Below are 17,347 nucleotides of genomic sequence, written 5' to 3' on the forward strand. Positions count from 1 at the left end.
GAAGGAGAGTGTGGGAGTGGAACCAGAACAGCTCTGGAAGAACAAGCGCTGCTGCTCCCTGGCCGGGCTACCAGGATGGACTCTTTTCCCCTCCTCCCATTGACAAAGAGATAGTCCCTGCAGCTCAAAATAGGCCTTGGAGGAAGAATCTCAGAGAAAAAAAGTCACAGCAGAGACCTTTATTTTGCAGAGAGCATGGCTTCATATTTATACAGGCAGTGGGTTTGAAAAACAATAGACAATTAATTAGAAAGGGGATGAGAAAAATATCATGATTTATTAAAAAAAACCACCACCACCACCACACACACACACACACAGAAGTCTGAGCCTCTAATGAGTTACATTAAAACTGTTATCTGTTAAAGAGCAGATGACGGATACTTTATTATTTGTGAAAAGCACCCCGCCATTAGTTTATTCAGGGCATCCTTGAGCTCCTGGTTCCTCATGCTGTAGATGAGGGGGTTCACTGCTGGAGGCACCACTGAGTAAAGAACAGACACCACCAGGTCCAGGGATGGGGAGGAGATGGAGGGGGGCTTCAGGTGGGCAAACATGATAGTGCTGAGGAACAGGGAGACCACGGCCAGGTGAGGGAGGCAGGTGGAAAAGGCTTTGTGCCGTCCCTGCTCAGAGGGGATCCTCAGCACGGCCCGGAATATCTGCACATAGGACACCACAATGAAAACAAAACACATGAAAACTAAACAGGCATTAACCACAATAAGCCGAATTTCCCTGAGGTAGGAGTGTGAGCAGGAGAGCTTGAGGATCTGGGGGATCTCACAGAAGAACTGGTCCAGGGCATTGCCCTTGCACAGGGGCAGTGAAAATGTATTGGCCGTGTGCAGCAGAGCATTGAGAAACCCAGTGGCCCAGGCAGCTGCTGCCATGTGGACACAAGCTCTGCTGCCCAGGAGGGTCCCGTGGTGCAGGGGTTTGCAGATGGCAACGTAGCGGTCGTACGACATGACGGTGAGCATAGAATACTCTGCTACTATCAAGAAGGAAAACGAAAAGAGCTGTGCAACACATCCTGAGTATGAGATGGCCCTGGTGTCCCAGAAGGAATTGGCCATGGATTTGGGCACAGTGGTGGAGATGGAGCCCAGGTCGAGGAGGGCGAGGTTGATCAGGAAGAAGTACATGGGGGTGTGGAGGTGCTGGTCCCAGGCTATGGTGGTGATGATGAGGCCGTTGCCCAGGAGGGCAGCCAGGTAGATGCCCAGGAAGAGCCAGAAGTGCAAGAGCTGCAGCTCCCGTGTGTCTGTGAACGGCAGGAGGAGGAACTGGGTGACGGAGCTGCTGTTGGACATTGGCTGCCTGTGGGCATGAGGACCTGTGCAAGGAGGAAAAGGCAGTGACATGTTGTGGAAGACTTCTCTGAGAAAAATAAACATGCTGTTTCTCATGGAAAACCCCCTCCTTGATGGAGGGATGTTTCAGCTCATTCTCTCTTTCTACTAACTGAGAGAAATTGTTCATCCCAGTTTAAAATGCAGCTTGGGCATCTGGTTTCCATGAACAAACCTGTGAGGCAAGATCCACTGAACTGGTGTCAGAACAAAAACTGACCGACACTCCCACCCCAACCCCAGAGAGCAAGAGCACCAGCGACAGGTGGAGAAACAGGGAAGAACACTGCAGTGTTCCCGAGAAATAAAGCAAGGACAGAAAGGCAGACGGGCATGCTGTGGAACCTTCTCCTGACCCGGCTGTGCTGCTGCCACTCACATAATGACACTGTAGAGCAAGTACTTTTAGCACCTTATTTGTGTACCATGTTCCAGGAACCCTTCACCTGGAGGTCCAGCAGCTGAGGTGGAGACTCGTGACCTGGACCCCATGGCTTTGGGGCAGAGGGTCTGCTGGGGAGGAGAGGAGACCAGGGGTTGCACTGGGAAATGTGTCTGCACTGCAGGGGATTGCAGGGGGGTTCCTAAATCCCATCCCTGGCATATCTGGTAGGAGCTCCTTCTCCCTGCCCATGTCTGTGCTGCCTGCAGCTGTGTGTCTGTCCCTGGTCTGCTCCCTGTCAGTGTCACAGACCCCGTCCCACCCGCTGTGTGCTCAGCTCTGTCCTGCTCACACCTCCTGGCACTGCCCAGGGGCAGCTCTGTGTGTGCAGGGGCTCAGGAGCAGCTCAGACCAGTCCTGACGAGAACTGGGGTCTCAGTGTCTGCTCCAAAGAGAGAAATAAATCCCCATCTCCCACTGCACACCCAGACGAGCAAGAGTGGAAAACTGAAAGCACAGACTCCTTCCCTTGCAGCTGTTCCTGTCTCGATGTTGTTGTTCAGAAGGACCCTCTGCCATGTCTGTGGGGGGATCTGGAGCTCTGAGCAGCCCTGACCCACACAGCCCCCTTCAACCCCACAAGCTCCCTGCCTGCCCTGCCGGGGGTCGCTCCTTCCACCCACAGCTGCTGCCATGGGCTCTCCCGGGCAGGCTGAGCGCTGACCCTGGCAGGCGGCAGAGTCCCTGCCCGGCACAGCCCTGGGGTGCAGGGACCCTGCTCTGCAGGACAGCCCTGGGCACCCCTGGGTGCTCCCCCTGCAATCACCCTCAGCAGAAGCTGCCATCATGCCCTGTCCCTCTGACAGTGTAGCAGGGAAGCGCTGGTCTGGACCATGTTCTTGACCTCTACATGAGAAATACTGAGAGAGACCTGACAGATCCTGTAAATTGTGGGATGTATCATCTTTAGGAGATCCCTCAAGGAAATGCAGCTGCATTGTCCTACAGCCAGAGACTTACCGTGTTAGAACTGTGAAGATTTGTCTCTCAATGAGCCCTCAGCAACCAACCCCCCACATTGCCTTTAATCTCTCTGTGCCTGGCTCCTGTGCCCTCGGTTCTGCAGGCAGAGCCCTCAGCCCTGCTGCGTGTGCAGAGGAGCTGCTCCTGGGCAGAGCTGTCTCTCTGCAGCGCTGCCGCTGCCATGAGCTCCCTGTGTCCCAGGAGCCCAGCCCAGCTCAGCAGCACAGGAGCAGCCCTTGATGTCCCTTTCTCTGTCCCCTCTGGGCTCCTCCAGGTGTCTCTGGGGATCCAGGGGCACATCCTTTGAAACAACCTGAAGTAATCAGTGATGTTGATTCTCTCTCCTCTGAAGAGACACATCATTGTGTTCTTTGTATTAAACAATGAATTAATGTGAGAATCAACTTTTCTTGTCCCCTCATCAGACATGACACCAGGAAGATTACAGCAAAGGATCTAATTCCTCCAAGCTAGGGGAGGAATATCTTCAGTTGAATGAGTTCAGGCATTTTATTCTTGTTTTACACTCCTAGTTCTAGAGAGACATTCATCAGTCTTTGGCCATGTCATGTCTGTGCTCTGATTCAAAGCTTTTGCACACATGGGCTCTTGGACACTTGGTACCAGGTTTCCTGTGGCAGGTCAGAGCTGGGCTGGTGCCACAGCTGGGGTGGCTCAGCCCAGATGTGAGGCAATGTCCTCAGCCAGGGACCTGACTGGGGGAGCTGGAGCTGTCAGTGCTGCAGACAGAGCTGTGACACGGATGGAATGAACTGCCAGGCAGGGTGGCAGGAGTGAGTTCATCTGGTCTCGAGGACAGCAGCCTCCAAGCACAGCAACAGTCCAGATCAAAGCTCAGTCCAGACCTGGAAGGCAATTCAAGGGTCCCATAATGAGCTGTTTCTACTGCAGGAACAGTTAAAGGACAAACAAAGACACTGTGTGGACACTAATGAATATAATAAGAGGTAAGAATCCCTGTGTCCTCTCGTTCTCCCTCTTCAGCAGCAAGGTCTCCCAGGCCTCTGTGGCTGGAGTCAGAACAACCAGCAGTGCATGGGGATCAAGTCAGGGGTCACTGGAACTAACACAATCCTCTCCAGTCTATGGGACAGCAGGGGCAGCATCCCAGGAGCTGGGACAGCAGGACGATGTCACAGTGAGGCCACTCTCCATCATCTTGGAAAGCTCATGGAGCCTGGGGGGACTCCCTGACCACTGGCAGCTCTCACACAGTGTGTGCACTTTTCAAAATGGCCAATGGGTGAGCAGGGGAACTAAGGGCTGTGCCCCAGAGCGTGTCCACTGGGACCCCATTTCTGGGTGTCTGGAAGAGAAGGTGACGGGGTTTGCCCAGGGCGGGTTGTGCCTGTCCATCCTCTTTGTTCTCTGTGAGGAAAGGACACGGTTGTGGACGTGGGGAGAACAACAATGGCCCGTTACCTGGAAGTCAGCAAGGCATTCAGCATCATCCCCCACAACATTCTTATGCCCAAGGCAGTAAATTCTGGTTTGTGTCAGTGTGTAAGTAGATGGGTAAAACCAATCTGGATGGTTGGGTTTGGAAAGGTGCTGTAGAAAGGGAGAAACTTTCCAGTCCTGAGGACAGTCCAGCACTGGAAGCTGTTTCCCAGGAGTGCGCACTCACTCTGTCCCAGAAAGAGGCCAGGATGTGTTTGGATCAAGCCCTGAGCAATCTGGTCTGACCTGCTGTGAGCAGGAGGTTGGTCAAGACATGTCCTGAGCTCCCTTGGAGCCTTAATGACGTTGTCCTTCCTTCTCCTTTATGTTTTCAGTTTAGGGACAGCTCTCAGGTTCTCCCTGACCACAGGAATAACTCACATGAGGTGCAGGGCTGCTTTGCAAATGCCTCTAAATGTTTCTGACCACAACTTTTCCATCCCTTTTCATTTGCTCCAACCCAGGGTCTTTTTTGCTCTCCTAATGCCCTTGCAGAAAGAACAACCCACCTTGTTAATCCTTTCAGAGCAGGTTGTTCAAGAGGTGTCAGCCTCCATGTACAGAGTCTGCACAGCAGCCAGGCAGCAAAGCCACCGTTACAGAAATGGAGATGAGACACTTGACCAGCTCCTTGCACCCAGATATCAGCGTGACATGTCTGCTGAGATTCCCGGGAACACCTGAACTGTAAGAGCAGAGCATGTGAGTCCTGGTTGGGTATCCTGGCTTGTCTCCTGACCCATGTGGTGCTTCAGGCTGTGAAGAGAATCAAAACCAGTCATTGGACTGGGGTAGTTCCATTTTACACGTGTCACACGGGGCAGATGAAGGGAGCTCAGAACTCCAGACTCTGCTGCACGGTTGGGACTGCAGAGACTGGAAATGCAGGTGACAGTGTGTGTCAGTGCACACACATAAAGATTCTGGCTTCCTTTGTGCCTTTGCACTGACCTGGGATCTGTTCCTTGGCCGCCTTTGTCTCAAAAAGAAACTATCCTCCTATGCAACCTCCACATCACACCACATAAGAAATAATTAAAAAGTAGAAAAATAATGAAAGAAGCACAATTTGGGGGTAATTCTGTCCAAGAGGTGTACTCTTTAAATTATTAGAACAAAAAAGAAGTGAGAGAAAAAGCATTGTTCTAAGAACTTCTTTCAATACACAACTGCTGAGGTGTAGTAGATGCTTGGAAAAGCAAGAATGACTGTTCAGACTGAAATTAAAGAGATTTAAATCATGACTGTTCGGACTGAAATTAAAGAGATTTAGGTCATCATGATCATCAGTGAGAATAAGGAGTTCCCTGTTACTGTTACTAGTGCCAGCACCACTGTTCACAAACATCCTTCAGAGCATCTCCATTTTTCCTGGGCTCCAAAGCTCATCCTGCTCAGAGTTTGACAGGATTGCTGCAAACCCCTGTGACCCAAATCTCTACAACTGTCTCTGCTCAACAGCCTTTCACCCCAGGAAGGGGAAAACTGCCAATGCAGGCACCAAACCTGTGCCCAACCTGCCTGGAGAGCCAGGACAGTTGTGCCACACAACAGCAGCCTCTGAGGGAAGCTGGAAGTGATGGGATTGAAATGGTTTCAACCCAAATCAAAGAATCACGGAATCATTGAGGCTGGAAAAGACCATTAAGAACATGGAGTCAAACTGTAAATCAAACACTGCCCAGTCCACCACTAAACCATGTCCCAAAGCGCCACATCTCCATGTCTTTAAAACACCTCCAGCAATGGAAGCTCCAATCCTGAGCTGGCAGGACACCATTGGCTGCAGTTGGACGTAAGATACTGGTCATGGCTGTGAGTTCAGCCCTCGCTGGCAGAATGTCTCACACCCTCACTGAGGAGGGCAGGGGGCTGGGAGATGGGAGCACGTTTCAGTTTCCAGACCCCAGCACAGAGCCCAAACCATCCTGCCCTTGGACTTTGGATCCCATTTCCTGAGATGTAAAGCTGGTGGGGCTTCTGAGGATAATCATGTTAAAGGCATCAATAATCCTTCAAGTGTTTGTGTAATATGTCTAGGAATGTCAGTCGCATATGCTTATATTTACATATTTGTAAAATAGTACACTGCATCTGTGGTCACCCCTCTGGCAATGACAATTAAATAGGTATTTGCACTATAAGGCTCCATACCTCATCCACAAGCACACATCTGTGTGGTTCAGATGAAGGGTGGTGTGGCAAACGTCACCCTTTGTGTCCCCAGGTGATGGACACTGCTCATGTGCCTCTGCAGAGAGTGGCAGGAGCTGGATCCCCTTCTCGGGACAGACTCCTTCCAGGAGAGACACAGACACAGGGGGAACTCATCAGGGCTTTACGGCATTTCACTGGGCATCAGTTTGACATATTGGGTGCTGTCCTGTGACTGCCCTTTCTGCACAAATGATCATACAAACACAACCATTTAGTGAGACATGGTCATAAAGGGGCTGTTATGGACAAGAAAGCTCACCATGAACTCTGGAGAGAGCGAGGAAGTTCATAATAAGCACCAGGAAGAACCAAGAAGCTCGAGGCCTCTTCTGAAGAGCGGGACCCATGTGCAGCCGTGATTGGCCATTGCAGGTGTGGGAGAGGGTCAGGATATGTCATGGAGAAGCAATGAGATGGCTGATGGCTTCAGTGAACCCTTCCAGCCATTTCTGAGCCCAGAAATGGAAAGCAGTTGATGTCTGCAGGTGGAGGAGGAACAGGAGGAAGATTTTCCTGGGAATACGGAAGGAAGAAAGGCCTCTCTTGGGCTAATCAGGTATGGCAGTGCCATTTGCATGCTGTGGGCATGGCTGTGCCTGGGAGATGGGGAACGGCTGCTGCTGGGGTGGCTGTGCTCAGTCATGGCCCATGAGCTGACCCTGCTCTGCTCCTCTCTTACACTGCCCACACTTGGATGGTCCTCAGGAATCATCCATGAACCTGGTGGATCCATGAACCTCCTGCAGTGATGGGTAAGGATCCAAACAGAGGATTCAAGCAAGTGTGGGATTGGGACATTGAGGTGACTGGTGAGCATTGCCAGGTGTATGAAAGAAGCTGTATGAGCTGTGATTTGCTCACAGGCATTTCCAACTCCACAGAAATCCAGAGCCTTGCAGTTAAAGCAACAGGAGTTGACATAAAACCCACCCCCAAAACACAAAACACTCACAGTGACCACAGGAAAAGCCTTGAAAAACACTGGAGAAAAATCCACCAGGTCCCAGGGGTCAGGGCTCAGCCATTCTGGTGATGAACAAGCATCAAGGGCTGACATGGCACCAGAGCCACCTCCACATGGCCCTCACCACCTGGAACCAGTGTCTCCAAGTCTTTCCTTCAGCAGCCTCCAGGGACAGGGACCTGCACTGGTTGTTTCCTTCACAGCTGTGTCAGTGATGGCCCTTCATGGGGTCCAAACACCCTCAGAAACTTGGGGTTCGCTTCTGCCTTTCACTTCACTAGAGGTTTGTTCAGTTTCAGTAGATGCAGTTCAGAATTACGACACCAGAGAGCTCACTAACATCGAAAATGCTCTTACAAGCCAAGGCTTTGTGCATCATTTTCCTAAAGGCTTCGAGTCTGGTGTGGATCATTAGAGAAATTTCAGGAATAGCCAAACAGAGAGCATTTCCATAATAAACAGCAATAAAGCCAAATTTATTCTATTTCCATCCCTGCTTGCCCTTCCCTCCCTTTCCAGAACAGGTGGTATCAGCAGCCTCCAGTTCATATCGATGTGGAGCGGCTCCTGATAAAGACTGAATATGTCAGAAAAGTGGGTGACTAAATCACCATGTGAGTGAGGAGACAGGCCAGGACAGCTCAAGAGGAGTCACACTCCTCTGGACCAAGAGGTGGGTGTTCCTGGCAATCTCAGGTGCCACAGCACAGCGATACTTGTGTTCAGGAGCTGGTCAAGTGACTCATCTCCTGTTCTGTAACGGTGTCTGAGTTTGCTCAGGTCACCCCTGACTTGAGCCCCATCCACTGCTGGGTGTTCTCCAGACTCCTGCCTTCAGGAACAAAGTCCAGGAGACCTTGCTGGTGAAGATGGAGGCAAAGAAGCCATGAAGAACCTCAGTCCTGTGTGATTCTACTCTTACGAAGTTCAGCAGCAGGCCCATGATCACCCTGTCTATTCTCTTACTGCAAGTGAAGCTCTGTCAGCTCATCTTGCTGCCCTTCCCGTGCAGGTATCAAGTCCAGGGCAGCTTTGGCATCATCCCCACATCCATGGACAAGGTTTCTAAATTCCTCCTTTGCAGCTTCCCCTGCTTCCACCTCCTGTGTGCGGCCTTTTGCCCTGGAGCTCCATCAGTTCAGAGGAGCAGCCTCACAAGATAAATGCTTCTGTTCATGGGTACTTGGAGAGATCATTCTTGTGCTTGGAGCAGGATGTCCTGTAAGGATTATCAGATTTCCTGTGCTCCTTCACCCTTCAGATCTACTTCCATGTCACCATTTTGCCCACCACCTCCCAGTATGTCAAAGTCTTCTCCTCTGGAGCCCACCAGCCTGTGCTCTGCTGCTGGCCTTCCTCCCTCCCCTCTGGTGCCTGGGACCCCTCTGTGTCCTGGTCACAACAGCCAAGGTGGACACTGATGTTCACATCCCTCACCAGCTATTCCTTGTTTCCCAGTTCCAGTTCCAGTTGAGCATCACTCTCATTGGCCCACAATGCAGACATGTTAAGCAGTTGGCCCAAGATCCTTTGGACTGATGGCACTTGCCACTTTGCCAGGCCAGTTAATGTCAGAGCAATTACAGTTCCCCACAGGAACCTGCTCATTGACTGGTGACTTCCTCCTTGAGTTGCTGACAGAAGATCTTGTCCATTTCTTCTACATGATCATGTAGTTTGTAACACCCAACACATTGTCACTCTCTATTGGGTTTACATGACAAACTCTTGGAACTGGGGGTAGGTGTGGGTGTGCTACAGTTGTCACCTCTCCGGGAAGACAACAGGAGTTTGACCAATGTCAGACAGAGCCGATTTCAGCTGCTCCAAGATGGACCCACTCCTTGCCAAATCTGAGACACTCAGTGATGCTGGCAGCACCTCTGGGATATTGTATTTGAGAAAGGGTAAAAAACGCTGCACAACAGCAGGTGGGAGAGAGGAGGGAGGAAATGGGAGAGAAAAGCTCTGCAGACACCAAGGTCATATCCCATAGGACCCAAGCAGGTCCCTCAGCAGGCCAAAGCTTGCTCTCCTGAAATCCTGCTCTTGGCCTTGTTCTCATCTCCCAGGAGCCTCAGCTCCACTTTCCATCCCTGACTGTTCCATCCTGACCAACTCTTTCTGGTTTGTAAGTGTGAGGTCCCACAGGGCACCTCACCCCACTGACTCCTCAGTCACCCGCGTCAGGAAGATGTTGTCCATGAGCTCCAAACCCTCCTGGATGGCTGGTACCTTGTAGATATTGGGATATCTCAGGTCTGCCATGAGGACACAGCCTGGAAACATGAGGCTTCTTTCATTTGTCTGAAGGAGTCCTCATCTCATTCCTCTTCCTCATCAGTGAGTCAGCAGCTGATGTCCAGTCACCACAACGTTGCCCATGTTGTTCTGCCCTCTCATGCTGACTCCTCAACCTTCAGCTGACACTGTCTGTCCCCAGGCAGAGCTCCACGCATTCCTGCTGCTCTCTCATATGAAGGGAAACTTGCTCTCTAAATCCATATCTCCGATATTATGAGCACCAGAGCCCTAAGGCCCTACTGTTTCTACAGGAGATGGTATTTATAGTATCCTATAACTCCTCATACTGTTATGTTGGGAGAGACGATCCATCAGGATAAATAATCTGCATGCAAATATTAACAGCTGAGCAAATGGAGCTTCAGTCAAAGGAGGGTCCAGACCTTGAGAAAATCTGGGATTCACCCAACAGAAAGGTCTCTAATTTGTACATAGAGAAATGAGCAGTGCTGTATCAGGGTGCGACAATAACCCCATCAATCAGGACAGAGCAGGACCTGACAGGCTGAGCAGTGACCCTGAGGAGAAGGGCCTGGGCACTACAAGGTCCCCACACCAGCCCGTGGTGCACGCTCACCATGAACAAGGCAGCTGCACACGGGGCTGCATGAGGAGGAGCGTGGGGACCCAGACACCTGCAGTTCTCATCCCATTCGGTTCAGCACTGGTGTGACCCACACACACGGGTGTGTGCCAGTGTGCGGCTTCCCAGTTTGGAGCAGCAGGGAGGAACTGCGGAGTGCAGGGCTGTGCCAAGGCAGGTTCAGCACCTTGTGCACATGGTGTGGGGTGCTGAGGGACCTGGGCTGCTTTGGCCCAGCAGCGCTGGGGAGGCTGCAGCAGTGCAGGAGTAGCCTGAGAGTGCTTGAAGGGTGGTTTCAGAAATGCTGGAGGTTTCTTCATAGTGGGAAAGAGCCTGAGAAAGAAATAATGGCCAAAGTGCAGCTGGGGAGGTCCAGGCTGGACATGAGCAGAAAGGAATGTGATGGAAGGGCAGTGCTGTGGGGGAGCAGGTCAGCAGAGGGAGTCTGCATCAGCCCAAGGCTTTGTGCTTCAAGGACCAGCTGGGGAGGATGGAGAGATCTCAGCAAAGGAAGGAAGATGCTCAGACAAGAGCAAGGTGGGGCAGCAGGGGGGATGTCTGCAGCCTGCAGGGACAGAGGTGCAGGGGATGCCACAGCACAGGACAGGCTGTCGTGGAGATGATCACGGGATGGAAAGAGGCTGAAAGCCCCACCAGACATGAGCTCCTTCTCCCCTTGGCTGTGGCTGTTGTCTGCACCTCTGATGCCTGTGAGGAGACACCTTGTCCTTCCAGCACAGGGGCCTCATGGCCTCCTTGTCCCCAGCCAGGAACCTGGGAGGTGTGGGACCATAGTCCTGCCCTTGGCCTTGCACAGCCCCACATCACACTGTCCCAGGAAGGGCCCTGGGCAACGTGGGAGGGACAGGATCTGATTTCCAAAGTGGGGTCAGGGCTTGGCCCTTTGATTAATGAAACACAAGCAGGTTTACTCAGCATCAGAGCCACCTTTTCTTTGCTTTTCCTGACCTTTCATCTCTGCCTCCAGTTTTCAGCTCTAACCAAACTTGGATGTTGTTTCTCAGTAGGTTCCCTCAGTGGTACCCATTAATATTACAGGAAACTTTGGAGTTTGCATCTGAGTTTGACTTCCTGAGAAGTTTCTTCAGCTTCCCCTCAGGGTCTGAGGTCCATGGACTCAGCACCAAACCCACCAGAGGGGTCATTAAAGCGCCTGGGGCTGCTCCTGTGCTGCTGGGCTGGGCTGGGCTCCTGGGACACAGGGAGCTCATGGCAGCGGCAGCGCTGCAGAGAGACAGCTCTGCCCAGGAGCAGCTCCTCTGCACACGCAGCAGGGCTGAGGGCTCTGCCTGGGGATCTCAGGAGACGAGCAAGGCAGAGAGAGATTAAAGGTGGTCAGGAGTGGGAGGATGACTGAGAGCTCCCTGGAGGAGAAACCTTTGCAGCCCTTGCCACGGTAAGTCTCTGGGTGCAGGGCAGTGCAGCTGTAGCTCCTGGAGGCATCTCCTGAAACTGGCACAGGCACAGCTTGTGGGGTCTGTAAGGACGGGGCTCTTGTCAGGCCATGTTGAACAGCTGTGAAGCCGGGTGAGCACCCAGGGGTGCCCAGGGCTGTCCTGCAGAGCAGGGTCCCTGCACCCCAGGGCTGTGCCGGGCAGGGACTCTGCCGCCTGCCAGGGTCAGCGCTCAGCCTGCCCGGGAGATCCCATGGCAGCAGCTGTGGGTGGAAGGAGCGACCCCCGGCAGGGCAGGCAGGGAGCTTGTGGGGCTGAAGGGGGCTGTGTGGGTCAGGGCTGCTCAGAGCTCCAGATCCCCCCACAGACATGGCAGAGGGTCCTTCTGAACAACAACATCGAGACAGGAACAGCTGCAAGGGAAGGAGTCTGTTGCTTTCAGTTTTCCACTCTTGATTGGCTGGGTGTGCAGTGGGAGATGGGGATTTATTTCTCTCTTTGGAGAAGACACTGAGACCCCAGTTCTCGTTAGGACTGGTCTGAGCTGCTCCTGAGCCCCTGCACACACAGAGCTGCCCCTGGGCAGTGCCAGGAGGTGTGAGCAGGACAGAGCTGAGCACACAGCGGGTGGGACGGGGTCTGTGACACTGACAGGGAGCAGACCAGGGACAGACACACAGCTGCAGGCAGCACAGACATGGGCACGGAGAAGGAGCTCCTACCAGATATGACAGGGACGGGATTTAGGAACCCCCCTGCCATCCTCTGCAGTGCAGACACATTTCCCAGTGCAACCCCTGGTCTCCTCTCCTCCCCAGCAGACCCTCTGCCCCAAAGCCATGGGGTCCAGGTCACAAGTCTCCACCTCAGCAGCTGGACCTCCAGGTGAAGGGTTCCTGGAACGTGGTACTCAAAAAAGGTGCTAAAAGTACTTGCTCTCCAGTGTCATTATGTGAGTGGCAGCAGCACAGCCGGGTCAGGAGAAGGTTCCACAGCATGCCCATCTGCCTTTCTGTCCTTGCTTTATTTTCTGGTAGCACTGCAGTGTCCTTCCCTGTTTCTTCACCTGTCCCTGGTGCTCTTGCTCTCTGGGGTTGGGGTGGGAGTGTGGGTCAGTTTTTATTCTGACACCAACTCAGGGGGTTTTGCCCCAGAGCTGTGTTCATGGAAACCAGATGCCCAAGCTGCATTTTAAACTGTGATAAACTGTTTTTTCTCACTTGGTAGAAAGAGAGAATGAGCAGAAACATCCCTCCATCAGGGAGGGCGTTTTCCATCAGAAACAGCATGTTTATTTTCCTCAGAGAAGTCACCCCTAACCTGTCACTGCCTTTTCCTCCTTGCACAGGTCCTCATGCCCACAGGCAGCCAATGTCCAACAGCAGCTCCATCACCCAGTTCCTCCTCCTGCCGTTCACAGACACACGGGAGCTGCAGCTCTTGCACTTCTGGCTCTTCCTGGGCATCTACCTGGCTGCCCTCCTGGGCAACGGCCTCATCATCACCACCATAGCCTGGGACCAGCACCTCCACACCCCCATGTACTTCTTCCTGCTCAACCTCGCCCTCCTCGACCTGGGCTCCATCTCCACCACTGTCCCCAAGTCCATGGCCAATTCCCTCTGGGATTCCAGGGCCATCTCATACTTGGGATGTGCGACACAGCTCTTTTTGTTTCTCTTCTTGATCACAGCAGAATTTTATCTCCTCACAGTCATGTCGTACGACCGCTACGTTGCCATCTGCAAACCCCTGCACTACGGGACCCTCCTGGGCAGCAGAGCTTGTGTCCACATGGCAGCAGCTGCCTGGGCCACTGGGTTTCTCAATGCTCTGCTGCACACGGCCAATACATTTTCACTGCCCCTGTGCAAGGGCAATGTCCTGGGCCAGTTCTTCTGTGAAATCCCCCAGATCCTCAAGCTCTCCTGCTCACACTCCTTCCTCAGGGAACTTGGGCTTCTTGTGGTCAGTGCCTGTTTAGCTTTTATGTGTTTTGTGTTCATTGTGGTGTCCTATGTGCAGATCTTGAGGGCCGTGCTGAGGATCCCCTCTGAGCAGGGACGGCACAAAGCCTTTTCCACCTGCCTCCCTCACCTGGCCGTGGTCTCCCTGTTTGTCAGCACTGTCATGTTTGCCTGCCTGAAGCCCCCCTCTATATCCTCCCCATCATTGGATCTGGTGGTGTCTGTTCTGTACTCTGTGGTGCCTCCAACAGTGAACCCCCTCATCTACAGTATGAGGAACAAGGAGATCAAGGATTCAGTGTGGCAACTAATGAATGGCTGTTTTCTGAAGCAATAAACTTCCCGTAATCTTCTGCATAGCATATATAATGTAAATAATTTTCTCACTGAGTGGTTGTGCCCATGTCCACTGGACACCCTAGAGAACCTTCTGCAGGTCAATCATCATGGACTGGCCCCTCACAACCACCATTTCCAGCACTGGCTTCTCACTTCAGCTTGAAGAGGTTCTTTGTCCCTCCCTGGAAGCACAACTACTCGGTAGATCAGATATCTATGTTTGCATTGTACAGACGAGATGTAAACAAATCCATAAAGTGCTTCTGAGGTGATGAACCCAGGTGAGCAGAAACACCATCAGCTGTTCCTTGGGGTTCCGTGAAGGTCAGTGGGACAGACAGTGTCTTGATGTGACTTCATGTTGAGAGTAACATCCCTTGGGGAACCACCTGAATGGGATGTGCCACCACTGGGATGTGTTTCCTGGAACAGAAGATCCCGTGTCCATTCTTCATGTATCTCATGTAAGTGCAGAGTAGGGTGGCAAATGGCAGGGCTGAAGTGTCTCCCAGCCTCTCGGAGTCATAGCAGGAGGTCAGAGAGACACAGTGACTCCTGCACCTGTGTGCAAATGGGAAAGACTGCATTTGAACATCCATGGATGTGTAAGGAGTCCATGAGGCCAGCCCAAATGTGGATGCCTGACAGAACGCTGACATTTCTGTGTGTGACTCCAGGAACAAACCCCACTGGCCCAGTGAGATTCATCTCAGCTCCCATGGACAGGTTCATTGCAAGTGCCCCTGTCTGCTACATCACCCTTGCCTAAGATTCTGTATTGTTGTAATAAATTTAGACTCGAAATTAACTTGAATAACACAAATTTATTCCCGATGGATTTCAACGCAATAAGCAAAGACAGCGCTGGGCGGCCATGAGATTGGCTTCTCCAATGGCCGTTTTCTTCCAGCCTTTTTCTAGGGTCCCGGGTTCGTTGCTCAGAGCGCCACGCCACTCGTTCTTTCTGCGGATGTGTCCTCTGTTGTCAGGCAGTTAATCTCCTGTCTTCTCACCTACCCCTGCCCCCCTCCCACCTTTAGAGGATCGAACATTTAAGGCAATTGCATAACAAAGGGCAGGGGCTTCCCATGTTGCACAATAACCCCTGAGCGTTTCCTTTTAAGAAGTGTTAATGAACAAACATCTCTAACTCAATAACCCCTGAGCGTTTCCTTTTAAGAAGTGTTAATGAACAAACATCTCTAACTCAATAACCCCTGAGCGTTTCTTTTAAGAAGCTTTAATGAACAAACATCTCTAACTCTTAGAATTGTTTATTACAATTCCCCCCTTTTCTTTTTCTACTTATTTTGTTCATTAAAGAGTTGTAATTCTTGACTACTTAATACAAATAACTCAGTATCATCTTGATTGGGTAACTGCTCATACTTTGCTTTAACTAATAATAAATGTGCTGATTCTAGCCTGCTTTTCACAATAGCTATTACTTTATTAAAAATACATGGTCCAAACATCAACACTAGCGTTAAGAGAATCAATGGCCCTGCTATAGTAGAGAGGAGGGTTGTAAGCCAAGGTGATTGTCTAAACCAGGTTTCGTACCAACTCTGCCGAGATTCATATTCCCTTTTTCGTTTTTCTATATTTTCTCGTAGCTTATTCATGGTATTTCTTACTAGACCTGTGTGGTCTGCATATACACAGCATTCCTCCTTTAAAGCTGCGCAAAGGCCTCCTTCTTTGAAGAACAATAGATCTAATCCTCGCCGGTTTTGCAAGACCACTTCTGACAAGGATCTGCCTGATTTTTCTAGCGCAGTAATAGATTGCTCTGTTCTTAGCAGATCCTCATCGACGGCTGCTCTCAATGCCGCCAATTCTTGTTTTGGTTGACTATTGAGGCAATTCCTGTTCCTGCACCTGCTACACTGAGGGCCATTATCATACCTAAGGTCAGAGCAGTGATCTGTTCCCTTTTCGTTAATCGGTGTGTAAAGACAGTTTCTAGCTGATATTCATATTCTTTCGGGTGATAAGTAATTTTAGGGATTACGACCACTTGTATACAAAGTTCTTTCATGGTTTTTTAGATAATTCATAGAAACACAAGGTGTAAGTCCGGTTTTTTAACATATCCACTTAGAATTATTGGCGGGTATTACCCAATCACCAGGCCTATTAGCTTTAAGGGTGCCATTTATACATAGATACCGTTTTCCAGGGGGTATTTGACCTATACATATTCCTTGCCCCTGGACTTGTTGCAATGATATTCCTTATTATTTTCCCACCTACAAGACCCAGGATTTGATCCATTAGCGAGCTTTGGCATATTTCCCAGTCCAATAGCTTCGAAATATGGTGGTTTGGTGTTGAAGCATAACCAGCATTCTGCTGTTAAATTTGGGTGTGTTTTGTTAATCACCTCATAGCTCACATTTATTAGAGTCCAAAGTGGGTTTACTTCTTCCGGTTGTGTAAATGCGTCTATATCAGAGCTATCTGTCATTGTTATACTAAGTATCTTAGAAGTTTTATTTATCTCTAATTTCCCCGTTATTATCACATTAGGGCCTGTTGATTGGGATTTCCCTTCTGGGGCAGGTTCTTTTTGTATCTTTATAAGTGTCCCTCCATCAGTCCTAGTCTCCCAGATCCTTACACCCCAAGTTTCACCAATTGACCACCCCCGGTCTTGCGGTTGCAAGACTGTAATTTCTAATGTTTTGCAATTCCCTGGGTCAGAACTACCATAAAGCGATGGGAGAGATTGTCTCACAACCCCAATAAGCACAATAATATTGATTAGGATAGTTGCAATATCCCATTCCTGGATTGGAGCTAGGGCACCAATAAGTTGATACTGCACTTCCCCTTTTATGTGGAGGTTTGCAGTGACCAAAATTCCAGTCTTCCCCAGAACCTAAATGTCCTAATAAATCACAAATGGTTACGTTAAATGAGGGTGCACCTACAGTTACATTTTCTTCAATCACACGGCTTTCCTCTGCTTGAATTAAAGTCCACTTATACGGTCTATGCGCTGTTTCTCCATAGCTCAGCAATAACAGCAACATCAACACAGTGTACCAGATTGGGCTGCATTGACTCTGGTTCATGCCTCCTTGCTTTTTAGCTAGTGCCTGGGTGTGCCGCTTAACATTGGGGTAGCTCGGCCAATATTTTGGCATAGTTCCACTCAGGCTCTTGTTTCCACCGTTTCTTATTCCTCTGCCTCGCCCGTCAACCCGGTTGCTTCGAGCCACGGGGTAAACCATCTTCTCGGCAGCAAGAATATTCTTCAGGAAACCCTGAATGCTTTTGCTCTCCATGCCTTTGTTTATACGCTTCCCAATTATAGTCTTTTACTATA

General features: G+C 50.8%; 2 protein-coding genes across 2 annotated transcripts; one reads left to right on the plus strand and one right to left on the minus strand.

Moving 5' to 3' along the window:
• Positions 1–362: 362 nt before the first annotated feature.
• Positions 363–1,319, minus strand: LOC135577739 (olfactory receptor 14A16-like). The gene has a single exon (XM_065047860.1). The coding sequence runs from the start codon at positions 1,317–1,319 to the stop codon at positions 363–365; it is 957 nt and encodes a 318-aa protein (XP_064903932.1).
• An 11,759-nt stretch (positions 1,320–13,078) lies between these two features.
• Positions 13,079–14,011, plus strand: LOC135577740 (olfactory receptor 14A16-like). Its single transcript, XM_065047861.1, has one exon. The coding sequence runs from the start codon at positions 13,079–13,081 to the stop codon at positions 14,009–14,011; it is 933 nt and encodes a 310-aa protein (XP_064903933.1).
• Positions 14,012–17,347: the final 3,336 nt, after the last annotated feature.

The sequence above is a fragment of the Columba livia genome, unplaced genomic scaffold, assembly GCF_036013475.1.
Source record: "Columba livia isolate bColLiv1 breed racing homer unplaced genomic scaffold, bColLiv1.pat.W.v2 Scaffold_135, whole genome shotgun sequence".
Taxonomy (NCBI): Eukaryota; Metazoa; Chordata; class Aves; order Columbiformes; family Columbidae; genus Columba; species Columba livia.

Coding starts and splice junctions, on each gene's coding strand:
- LOC135577739 (XM_065047860.1), bottom strand. CDS start 1,319: ATGTCCAACAGCAGCTCCGTCACCCAGTTCCTCCTCCTGCCGTTCACA.
- LOC135577740 (XM_065047861.1), top strand. CDS start 13,079: ATGTCCAACAGCAGCTCCATCACCCAGTTCCTCCTCCTGCCGTTCACA.